General features: G+C 43.7%; 1 protein-coding gene across 4 annotated transcripts in view; it reads right to left on the minus strand.

Moving 5' to 3' along the window:
- Positions 1-13,252, minus strand: part of STARD13 (StAR related lipid transfer domain containing 13) — a 987,444-nt gene that overhangs the window by 83,169 nt on the left and 891,023 nt on the right. For all 4 annotated transcript variants that reach the window (XM_078657165.1, XM_078657167.1, XM_078657166.1 and 1 more), the window contains one exon: positions 653-724. In XM_078657165.1, coding sequence (XP_078513291.1) covers positions 653-724 — 72 coding nt within the window. The remainder of the gene's footprint in view (positions 1-652; positions 725-13,252) is intronic.

A 13,252-nucleotide genomic window follows, 5' to 3' on the forward strand; every position in this document is an offset into this window, starting at 1 on the left:
TTCGAGGAGGGACTCATCCTTAGCTTGCCTGGACACGCAATAATAGGATCTGAGCCACACTATTCTAAAGATGTGGTAACCCATAATGCTAGCAAAGGGGCAGCTTATGTATGCCTCTGCCCTGGACCACACATTAATACCGGAACAGAATTGTGCACTGTGAAATATGGAACCATGTCTAAATGTTATACTTGACAATATCTCTTGAACGATTAGGGCTAAAGGCTGGAGACTACCACCATTCTTCTCAATGTTTTCTATACCTAACTTGAAAAAGTGGCATATATTTTCAAGTAATATTAGGGAAGGGGCAGACATATTTATGATGCATGTAAATAACTGTGCTATAAAGCATCAGGAATTAATCTTCAGGCCAAACCCTAAAAGTTAAACCTTGACTGCTTAACCAAACTACATTTGGATGTCCCATTTCCATCTGAGACCCAGCACCCTCCATCCTGGTGCAGTCTCACCTTTGATACTGCTGCGTAACCTTTACAACTTCAAGAATATGGAAGACTTGACATAAAGCATTTGTTACTTGTATTTTTATCAATAGGGTGAAACACTTTGCACAATTGAAATACGTTAACTGCAACACATTTCTGGAAATTTGATGTTTCCTGACATGTAATAGAAATATACAACTTACCCTCGTAGAGTTGAGCATACTGAGGGAATCCAGCCGCTCGCAGCCAGTCACAGGCTTCTTTTGCCTCCAATTCTGAAATATAAAATAATTAGGCATTTTATAAATAAGTAACATGGACATTTAGCACAAACTCGATTTAATTACAAAAATATGCTATCCCTAATTCTAAAACTACTAAATAAAAGTATTACAAAATCATTATCCATATAATATTTAAAGTAATTTTTCTTGGTTATTCAAATGACCGTGCCTCTCCTGAATTACACCCATTATAAACAAAAAAGCAAGAGATTGATCACGTCCCCTTTCTTTGCCAAGACACATTAGCATATTGCAGATAATAAATATTCATCTCCCCTTTGTCACATTTTCTGATTGCTTAGCAATGGAAGTAGATTAAATCATAGCCTTGTAACAAGGGACCTATTATATGATTCTGTCACTCTTTTTAAAGGGTATATAACTTGCATGGTCGCCTGTTCATATTTTGTTTGCTTCCCTACAAACGTGCCCTAGATCATCTATCAAGATTTACGATAGAAAAAATACTTTTTAATAAAAGCTGACCTAGGATATCCTAAATCCTGTTGTCGAGTTATGCACATCTTTAATTAACGTGCATGTCAAAATGAGGCTTCTATTTAGTACCCATTATCCCCCAGTATAGCAGAGGCTTCCATTCCATGTTATCATTCTGAAAGCTGAAGCCCAATTCGGATTGGGCAACAAATTACTTGCAGTCGAGGTACCTCAATCACTGAACAGTCTTGTCTGCACTTAACTAATACAACGTTTGACAGACTGTGCTCTTAAATCTCCACCTCACAGCTAGCTATCAGATTTTGCCTCATAAATCTTTATCTTTGCTTCAGCATGTGGGTCCCCATCCTTTGAGTGAATTTTAATATTAACCCATTAGATCAAGGGCTAGTTTGCTACTCTGCTTTCCTTTGGCTGGGGCATATATTTAATTCCCAAGTAGTCGTAAAATCGTATTTTTTCGTTTTAAAATGACTCAGCAAACGCTGAACCACATTGCCACTTTTTGCTAGGATCCCCCCTCACCACAACATTTTTTGCCCGGACTGATTTTATTTCTAGGTCAGCCATGATGAAGGCCAGATATTTTTTTCTGCAGCTGCCCAGAACTTCCAGTGACAGATATAGGACATGTCTGATAGTATATTGTGGCAAAAATATCGAAGATCAAAATACCGAGAAGGTAAGTGCAAATAGGTAAGTATGGATTTACTATTCTAAACTCCACATCTGCGCACCGTGAAGATAGTTATATCCTCAAGGTACACAGTTGTGGGGTGCAGCATATTACAACTTTGCTTTCCCATAGGAACACCTTCAAGATATTTTTGTCCTCGATGTTCTTGACACAATAATTTGTCCACAGGATATTATTTCCTCAATATTTGGTCCAGACACAGGATATGGGTTAAGCGATGCATCTGTGGTCATTTTCCTGGTCTGAAACCAACATTGTTGGTTCTCCAGTGTATTTTCAAAAGGGTAATTGCTGTAAATGTAGCGAGATCATTTTCAGTCCTAGTCTTTTTTTGCCTTAAGAAGCTGCAAGTGATTTTACACACTTCTGAAGCACCCATATGGCGGGGCTGACTCTGGCTCTGCAGTCATTTTCCTAAAGGAACTCCCAATCCAGGCAGCAGAAGGATATTTTGACAGACACTTTTGATCATTTCATACAGATTGACCTAGCCTAGCTCAATGATTAGTGGTGTACATTATAGGCAACATTTTATTGTAAGAGGAACAGCTCAAACCTGGGGTGTTTTGCAAAGGACAGTGAAATATAACATTGCTGAAACCATGATGGGATGGGGAGAGGTGGGGGACCTATAATAGGGACTAGTCACTGGGACAAGCCATCAAAGTGTACAGCTGGCTTTTACTGATTTACATTGAACACATATACAAGAATAATCACAGGGGATTGGCTAGAATCAGGGACAGCACTTTGGTTTAAATACTAAGAGCAACCACTTAGAAATTGTAAAAATATTGCCAATTGTATGGGAACCTTGATGAACAAAAGTGTTATTCCATCACACATCACTACTGCAGTCACAAATCTCTGGAGAAATGTCAAGCATTGCCACCTTTGTTATTATGAACTCCCACGCCTCCTTTTTACCTAACAATTTTGTATACATAGCCTTTGAGATATGCAGACCTGCCAGCCATTTATCATCAAACATCCTCTAATCTGCCTTTGCCATCCGACATTACTACATGTTCTTCACTCATCTGACCTTTTCAATGTAAGACATATTCAGACATCGGTAAGCTCAGGTGCCAAGAGTCCTGCGCAATACCTTGTTACCCTGACAATCTTTCAACGTGGTTTATGTCTTCGGGTTACCGACTGAGATAGTGTAGTGACATGCTGTGGTGTAAGTTTTCTTGGATTCTTGAAACTATAGTTTACAGGCTACAGCAATGAACATTCAACTGGATTGTGTTTGGGAGAGATGGGAGACTCCCTCCATCTAGGCTTCTCATCCATGCTCAAATGTTTCGAGCAAAAATAAAAAATATGCCTTATGGATAGAAGTTCAAAACACAACTCAAGTTACAGGTCATCCTCTGCATCTATAGGGATAGCATTAGCTATAAATTTACTTATGTTGCATTTTCAAGCATTGTCAAGGTCATAACTTGTCCAACCTCCTCTTTTGTCCAATGCCATTCTCTTTTAACACATATTAATGTTGAATATTTGAATCTCTCGATTCCTTCTTGTCGTGTCCTGTCATTGTGATTTTGGCTGCAATGCCTTTTACTTGTGCATAGCAACTGTTATGTAGATTTCCTCTTCACATCTCCCCCTTTCATGGACCACTGGACTCCTACAGTGGTGTCAAATTTTAAAGCAGAAGTAAAAGACTGTGTGCACCAAGAAGTGTAGAGGGTTTGCCAGAGTAAAGACTCAGGAGGCCAACATCTTCATTGCTGTGGTGAGCCCTTTGAGACCTATCTGCACTCAAACTCTCGTCTAGTAATGCGCCATCAACATCAAGCCCTCCTTACAGCAGAACATCTACAAATGAATGGCCTGGAAATAGGAAATACTTCTGCATTTGGTTTGTCACCAAATAAGGACTAAAAATCTCAGGATACTTGCTAGAAGGGGCTTAAGATGCAACCTACTGAAAATAATAGGAAGGGACACAGGCACCATATACAGATTTATCAAGAATGTAAGAAGCACTGTGATCGCATGATCAGCCTACATAATTTTCTCAAAAACAAGAAAAGACGCATGGTAGGTTACAACTGACAAATACAATTAAAATCACTAGTACTATATAAACACCACTAAAAATTACCAGTGAGAGAATGATAGGACTGTGAATCAATATATACATTCTGCTTGCAACAGCTTAAGGCAAAAGGATGCTCTCAGCACTTTAGTTGGTTAGACAAAGGTAGTCATTACAGAAATATCATATGTGTAGTTGGCTCTTAAAAGTGCTGATCATTCAAGTCGTGTAACTAATAAAGATATAGCAAGGAGAGCATAAATGAACCATTATGTAGGTCACCACTGTGTTTATCCAAAGAATTTCATGAAAACGTTTTCACATAAATGTGCTTATTCTGGCACCCAGTTACAAACTGCAGAAAAATGCACACCACACGCTTAGCTCACATACTAGTGCTGTCTCTCCCAATGTAAACACCTAGGCCATCCTTAACCAACTGAGCTTGATCATAAGACGTTAAATGGAAATTCTAACTTCAAAATCTCATTGCGGAGAAGTACAATCTCCCATCACGGACGTGCCTATTTATTTATTTCCGTCTCTTGGTATAGCACACAACTCGCTCCTGGAGGAGTATCTTGGCGCTGCGCTGATCAAGCAAGCAGAGAAACATTCTAAAACAACCAGGTTTTCCACATCTTCTTGAAACTTATGAAAACCTATTGGCTTGTGAGCATAGGATTTCCTTTATCATTAAGGTGATCTACCATCATCAATTATAAACATCAGGCAGAAACATACTGTAAGATCTGACATGGACAACACACTGAACATAATGTACAATATGATCTCCCCCCACACACACACTCATTTTGAGACACACCGAGAGAACCCAAACATCCAGTGACCCGATGACTGCCTTGCCATACACAATCGATTTGGAAACAGTGTGTCATGGTCCTCTTTCTTTTTTCTTTTTATTATGCTGCATTGTTTATTGTAATATTGCTGAAATTATCAATAACAATATATAGGCAGAGTTGAAAGGTCACATGCACAATGCTGCTTTTTATACAGTGGACTAATAGAAAAGAACCTGGGCTGTGTAATGTACACACTCTCCTTTAATGCCCTCAAGCTTCCTCGCTGAGCTACTGCACAATAATCAACCTCTGCACTCTTATACATGCATATAAACTTCAACCAGATATGAGTTCAAATCTTAAACTATGTACAAGTCAGTTAATTTGTAGTTCTCCATATCGGCCAACCATCAACAGCAGGCTTTCTAGACGGGGTAGCCATTTTCCCCTTCAACATGGTTGCTGCTATTCACACTAGGAATGCATGTTGAAAGAATTGGTCTGTTAACATCTAGTTATAAAAAAGAGCCCGTACCAGGACATGGCTGCATCGGTCAGCACAAATACCATGCAAGAACACTTTCCCTAGCATCTGGCGTCATTGTCTACCTCCCTTGTCCATTGACCCATTGCCGACCCAGCTAATCCCACATTCAGCATGGCAGGAAGGCACACTCACAGCCAAATGATGATGCACGTCCAGCACTGCCTGTCTATGTTTAATCCTCCGGCTTAACTCTGATTCAGTCCTCCAAGAACCAGAAGGTAAAAACCAGGCCAGATTGGGAGGTAAGTCATCCGCCGCAGGATCTCCAAAGAAGGCATCCTGCCATCTACTGCACTTCTCCTCACTTCTACCGTCACAATGGGCATGATCGATCACCACAGCATGGGCTCCCAGGAAGCACAGGGAGGAAACAGCCTTTGCAACGTGGAAACTACCACGCAGTGCCGTTAGAATGCAAATTTAAGGTAAGTATATATGTGTGTGTGTGTGTATATATATATATATATACACACACACACACACATTTAAGGTTTTAGGGGTTTTATGGTTAGAATTGGGTAGGGGTTTAGGGATGGATAGGGGTATAGGGTAGTAAGGGTATTTTTAGTGTATTAGGTGGTAAAGGAGTTTTAGGGCTTAGGGCTGGGTAAGAGTATTGATTGGTAAGGGTGTTTTTATGGCATAGGGGTGGGTAAGAACATTGGGTGGTAAGAGTCATTTTAGGGTGGGCAGGGGTATTGGGTTGATTGTAAATTTTGGGAAAAAATAAATAAAATATATATATATATATATATATATATATATATATATATATATATATATATTTATATATATATGTAACAATTACCTTAAATAGACTTCCCATGCGTGGTGAAGGCATATGTGTGGTAGACATTCGTTGGTAAAAAATGCATGGTAATGGCATGCGTAGTATTTGGCAGCGTTGTAATGTTATACAACCGGACAGGGCATCCAGAACATACCCCAGCACACTTAAACAGCTAGAGGAAACCTGTGCTGCTTTCTTCTTCATCAGAACCTCCTACATCTTCTTTATTAGCTAATAAGAATAGTGCTGGGGACTTTGGGCCAGTAAATTGCTAACCAGTGGTTAGCTTTATTGTCAATCTTGCTTCTTTTTCAATGACTTTCCTTCCTCTTCTTGTGTTTGTCCCTACCATAGATGATAGCTTCTTTACTATCCTTTTGATTTGATAAATTGTATCCTTCCACAGATCCATATCAGGGAACTATTTTCTTCTTTTTCCTTTAACACTCTATGAGAGCGCATATGTTTTCTTACTCTTTGCCCAATGTGGTGCTTCCCTCGCACATCCTCGCCCCGCACTCTCCTTGTTCACTCCTCAAGCTCATTCGTTGCTTAACTCATCCGATTCATCTTTCTATGTTGCTCTTTTATTTATGTTTCCAAACAGACAGCTCATGCCACTAGGTTGTACTTACTTGCATTCACTCAGCCCCCTGGCTGCTCTATTGTTGCCCTTCTACCCCACCCCATCATCTTTTAAAAAAAAAAATATATATATATTGGCACGCCTGGTAGCTGCAATTGGCTACCGGAGTGTTTTTTTGTGAATAAAGTACTTTCACCCACTTTTCATATTTTATTAATTTACCGCTGTATTAATAAATCTTAAAAAAGTAAATGGCTGCTGCTGCAGCTTCATCATAAACCTGTGCATGCATGGTGATGCATGTGTCTTTATAATTGCTGTACCTTCTGTAGCTTCATGAGGCATAAGTGGGCATTTGTGATGAAGTTTGTGCACACATACATCATCGTGCTGGGCTTTTTTTCCCACCGAGGCTGTTTGCCAGTGGGAAAAACAATGGGAGTCATTAGGATGGCGGACGGACTTTTGTCCGTCCCCCATCCAATCGTATATGGGATCACCCGCCTATGAGGCGGCGGTACCACAGGTCAAATTAGGATGCGATCGCCACTGTACTCTGCAGCACCCGCCACAAGCCAAAACAAACACTCCACACATAACCCTGCACTATGTGACAAACACCATGCGGTGTGTACCACATGGTGTAGGGGTATGTAGGGGGGCACCAAGGGTGCCCCCAGGGCCTATGTCCATGGCCCAGGGGTCAAGGGGTACTGCTACAGGTCCCCAAATCAGTTTCCACCTGCCGTTTTGCTACAGGTTGAACACCGCAGATTCTGGGTTTCCAGGGAGGTCCTATAGTCGGTCGGATACAGACCAGCTGTTGGGACCGTGGCGGTCGCTGTTTCCATCAAAATGCCATTGTGATATGGCGGACGGAAATCCCTTGTAAGACGGCCGAAAGACCACCACCGACATCTTGTCGGTGGGAGTCCTTCGGCCATCGTAATGGGGCCCAATGTTATTTTTCATTTTGGCAGTGCTGAACAGCATAGGCAAAAAGCATTGCTAAAGCCATGAGGAGGGACCTATTGGCTATAAAAATAGGGTGCAGACTCGAAGTGAGGGATCATTAAAATTGCAGCACTAAAGAACACAGAACAGTAACTTAAATCCCCCATGAATCACTTGAGGAATGCACTAATTATGATGTGCTGTTGCAAAAATTCTGAATACAGAAATGATGGCAGATACATGTGAGAGAGCGCAAACTGACCTAAATGTATGAGTGCATCACACTTACCTGTAGTAAGCACAAATCATGAGGAGAAATGCCATGAGTGCTAATAGTATCTGCAATTATATTCTGAATGTATAGCTAATGTAGAGATTTAAGTAGAAGTGGAACTAATACAGAAAATGTGTGACACTATATGATTTTATTAGATGTGATTATTTCTGAATCCATGTCGTGTAGCTGTTAAAATATAAGATGGCATGTGGTTAAACGCAGAATGTGGTAGGCCTCAGGGCCAGAGCTAGAAAGGAAGGGGAAGGTGTTTCTTTTCACGACATAGATTGTACTAATGTTTTGGTCGTTGCATTAATGGGCCATGATTTATAGATGTATTTACTGAATAATAGAATAAGAGTATTAACATGCTTTAATTAATGAAGAAGTTGAATGCTATAATCATTATGAGAAATGTTGTAGGCCTGAAATGTTTTAACGTTGGTTTACACGTACATGTCTGGGCCAAGAATTGTTGCGAACCTTTTTTGAAAGTCTATGAGAGTTGGGAGCTTGGCTGCAGATGTCTGTCTGCAAGAGAAAAGGGGGAATCCAATTATAAATAATATGAATAGAGGTTTGTTCAGGAGACGGCCCAGACATGGAGGAGGGTTCCGGAATGTTTAAGGGGTATCAGCGGGCCGGAGAAGAGTCTGAGAAGCAAGGTCAACTCCAACGTATGAGGCCCAATACAAAGCATCATGGAAAAAGCCAGAAGCTACACCACGTGAGGGGCGTCTCGCAAGGGGCGTCTCAAATGTTGTTGACTGTTTTGTATTAGGGACAGCACCCCTGGGTGGAGTTAGAGCAGATACCTGAGGACCCATGAGAGAGCGGATGGGTAGGCAGAGAGGGGTCATGACTGGAGAACTATAGGTTTTCACCAAGAGACTAAGAGTGAGTGACTTCCCTAGGGGGTCATTCACTGCTGACACCTTCGTTAGGTTGGGATTTGGTTAAGTAGGGATACCATCTAGAGCAGGGTAGGGACAGCCTAACCTGTGCGTTTTCCTCCAACTTAAATGAAGGAGAGATATGCGTCAATGCTGATAGCTTTATTATTCTTAGAACTTGTGTTAGTAATTTCCGTTGCTCGTCTGAGGGCTTTCAGAGAGCACATGTATGTAGTTGGACCTGTGTATCTCGTGAATCTCATTCTGAGATGCCTGTATTTGCAGCTTATCATATCCTTACAATAAACTTTTGAAAGCTAGAAGTTGTTTGTGATCTTTGGGAGCAGAGTCCTAATTGGGTGAACTAACTTGGAAATAGATGTACTTTCTTCCTCAAAGACAGGCAACAAAGGTTCAGTCGACCAGATCGAGGTTTGGATCAATAGATATAAAATATCGATCAAAATCTCGCCCTTCCAGTTGGTAGCTATAGAGGATGGTTGCCTTCTTGAGGACGGTGACCTAGGCCAGGTTAGCTTACCCCAAGGCCCCTAGAAATCGATGATCGGAAGAACCGCCCGCTGAAGAAGATCCGGATGACGTGAGACAGAAAAAGCAGCAGTATCGGTCGAGAGTGAGTATAAAGGGTTATGCGTGTTAGATTGCGGTGTTTTGTATTGTATCTATGTTGTAATGTCTGGCGGAGTTGAATGTCTGTAGAGTGACTGTGGAACAGGTTGTGAGCGCGCGCAACCGGTGGAAATCTTAAGTTCAAGGAGAGCTTAAGTGGTTCGGGTGTATCGGACACCCAGAGTAATTGTCAAATAGTGTGAAGGGGGTCATGAGGTACCATTGATCACCCGAAAGACCGAGATAGGGGGAACGTAAGAGTGAGTGCGTGAGTAACGGACGCTGGTCGGAGGTTACTGTGTGTGTAAGCAACCTATCAGAGAGACGATAGACATTTCGTCAGTTGTGTTGACAATTACATATAGACTGTGGACGTACAGTCGAGGGAAGTGACCGCTTGGTCGGAAGTAGTCATTTTTCGGTGTATGAATGGGACGCATGCATAACCGGGAGACGAGTTGAGAAAGGAGGGGTGCTGCTGCGAAGCGGAGAAAAGTGACGTCAGAAAGTGTCGCGACGTGATTGGCCGACCGGAGAAAGACCGCGCTGTGATAGGCCAGCTAGCAAAGACGTCAGAAAGGGTCGCGACGTGATTGGCCGACCGGAGAAAGACCGCGCTGCGATAGGCCAAGTTAGCAAAGCCGCGACAGGATTGGTGGATTGTCATCAGGAAGTAAACAGAGTAGCGAGGCTGGATATTGTGCGCATAATTATGAAGTGTTTTAAATGGCTGAGAGCGGTGTTTAAAAAAGAGAAGCGGGGATCGTATGAAGGGGAAGAAGCCCCGCCGGAGGGTACACCGGCTCGTTACATGGCAGTGAATGTTGGGCTGCATACGATCCTTTGGATATCAGAGTGGAGTAAGATTACGGAAGGAAATGAGGAACTGACATTCCCGAAGTACGGGACGTTCAGATTAGAGGTGTTACATCGATTAAAATCAGTCATGACCTCAATGAGACCCTTGCCTAGACCGACCCAGTTTGAAGCTCTTGATGCATGGATTAGGGCAGCGCATGAAAAGAATATGAACAGGCGACAAGAAAGGGTGAAACGATCGGTAAGGGCAGTGCAGGATGCCAGGTGGGATGCGGATGCTAAAAGATGGAGAGTGCATAACATGGAAATAAATAAACTGTACCCAGTGTTAGAGGTGCCCGAAAATAAAAGCCCCCTAGAAGAAGATGATGAGAGCGAAACAGAGGACAGCTTGATAAACAGATTATTGACAGACAGGCCACCCCCGTATAATAGAGCAGGGGGAGAGGTCGAGCATAGTGAAAGAGAAAAGGGGGGCAATGCAGGAGAGCATAGACCGCTTCCCAGTTCAGAGTGGGATCCTGAAGCAAAGAAAGAGCTGTCCCAGCCTAGTCAGGTGCAACAGGTAGTCGGGAGGTTTGTGGTACAAAGAGCGCCGGAAACGGAGAGCGCCACATCCTACGCATTACCAGATGCACTACAGGTACCTGTTACCATAGGTCCTATAATATCGATATATGACCAAGAGAGAGCAAGAGGGGAAGAACGGGTACGGAAGGACAGAGAAAGAGCAGGGACGGCAAGGAGGAACGATACGATTAATTCCCCAAGTCAGATGCCGATACCCAGAGAATGGAGCACCCCGATGCACACAGCAGGGGACCCAGGAGGGGATCCTGGGGGCCCTAGATGGCCAGTGGATCTGAGGGGATCTGGACGAAAATCCTTTCAAGAGCTAAATGAGTACATGAAGCAGTGGGATGAGGCAGTGGAGGCTCACAAGAGCATCATAGCTGCAGAAGCTGAAAGGGAAAGTCAGGACAGCAGAGCTCGGACTCACTGCGGGGCTGGGGAGAGCAGCCCGGAGTGGGACTGTAGAGAGAGAGAGAGTAGGGGAGTCACCCATTGGGCCCGGAGTGGAGATAGAACAGACCTGGAAAACGGGGGCCCCGGGAGTGGAGGGGTGTCGCGCCCAATACTCAGTGAAGGGGAGAGGAGAGCGCAAGAGTACAGAAACAGCTTTAAGTGTCCACACTGTGTGCCCGGCACCAGAGAACTGAATGGGAGTTGTGAGAGGTCGCACCATAGTCCCTGTGATGACGGAAATGAGCGCAGCCCAGGGAATATGGGGAACCAGGAAGGATCGTATCGGATACTGAGTGATACTAGGCAAAGGGAGAGTAGCGACCAGAGGGAAAATAACAGAGAGGCGTACGGTGAAAGGAGAGAGGAAGAAGAGAGTGGGCAGATCAAGAGTGGGGGTAACAGGCCCGTGTTCCATCACCTTCCAAGATCGGATGGCCGAGCATGGGACCTGGAGAGATGGGAGCAAGGGAGACCACTCATTAACTCTCCCGAGCCCAAACGTAGAGCTCGAAGTTGGGATGGTAGGGAGACCAGTGAGCCCCCTTCGAAAGACATATTGCGAGCTGAGATAAAAGCCAAGAGACTTGATGTCGCCAGCTTAAGGTCAGACCTGGATGACATGATAGATGGTACCCTGCCTTTAGAAAGAATGGAAATGTATGAGCAAGATGAAATACTGTATATGGCAAAGGACATTACTCGAAAAGCGAGAGCAATCCATGAGAAGTTAGTCGAACTAGCAGGCAAATATATGGTGGACCTGTCAAGAACCAAAGCATTACAGGGTAACCACAGGCTACATTACACAGATCGAGACCTAGATGAGAGGAGAACGATTGGGCTGAAAACGCACATAAGGGAACTGATCGCTGGAATAAGGACATGGAGGGCTCTAGATAAGTGGGAAGAGAGGTGGTCCAAGAAAGGGACCGGCAGGAGAAGCACGCTTGGTATGACACCAGGAAGGCTGCAGGGAATAGAAGCATACCCTTTGCGTGAAGTCGCAAATGGGAACTATGTGCATGTCCCTTGGAGTAGGGGAGATTTAGCTGCTTTTACCACCTCCTTCCCCAAATTGCGGGAAAACCCAGTGGAGTGGTACAAGCAAGTCGAGAGGTTTGTAAAAATCTCAAAGGTCCTATGGATAGATCTGAACACGCTGTTCGACATTGTAGTACCAGGAGATCTGTGGACAGCATGCAAGGTTAGTGCTGAGTGGCCCACAACGGAGCCAGAGAGAGATGCTAAGACTAATGGGCCGTCCGAGATTGTAATGGCAAAATTCGAGAGAGTGATGACTTGGCTGAAAGAGAAAGTGCCAATGCAAGACATAGATTGGGTCAGAATAGACCGAACCAGACAGGAACCCAAAGAAACAGTCCACGAATATTACGAGAGATTGCTGAAGGCGTTTAAACAGTATAGCGGCTTGGATGTAATGGATCCAAAAGACATAGGGCAATTTGTGTCCAAGTTCGTCCTGGGACTGAGACCGGATATTAGTTTAATGATTCAGCAACACTCGATTTGTTGGCAAAGTAAACCCCTAGACGAAATACTGAGATATGCCAGGTACTGCTGTGATGAGATAGACTCCAAGGCTAAGAAACTAAAAGAAAAGTTGATGGTGGTACAGATGCAGGCAGCAGGAAAGGGGGGACAGCAGCAACAGCAGCAAGGAACAGGTACAGGAGGAAAGAAGCAGTACAGTCAGAACAAGGGCAATGAAGAGAGTTCCACCTTTAGACCCAGAATAGACATAACTGCCTTGAAGAAAACGACTAGGTGCCACCAGTGTAACGAGGTGGGGCATTGGAAACGCGAGTGTCCCTACAATGTAGAGATAGGAGAACAAGAGATAGAGGAGGAAGAGGTCCAGAGCGCACCTACAAGAGGGGTGATGCCATACCAGGGAAAGGTGCTCAAAGGGGGGGGGGCTCCTCCCCGAGCCCAGTTTCCGCAACCTCCTCGAGTAGGGA

Source organism: Lissotriton helveticus, chromosome 8, assembly GCF_964261635.1.
Source record: "Lissotriton helveticus chromosome 8, aLisHel1.1, whole genome shotgun sequence".
In the NCBI taxonomy this organism is placed as follows: domain Eukaryota; kingdom Metazoa; phylum Chordata; class Amphibia; order Caudata; family Salamandridae; genus Lissotriton; species Lissotriton helveticus.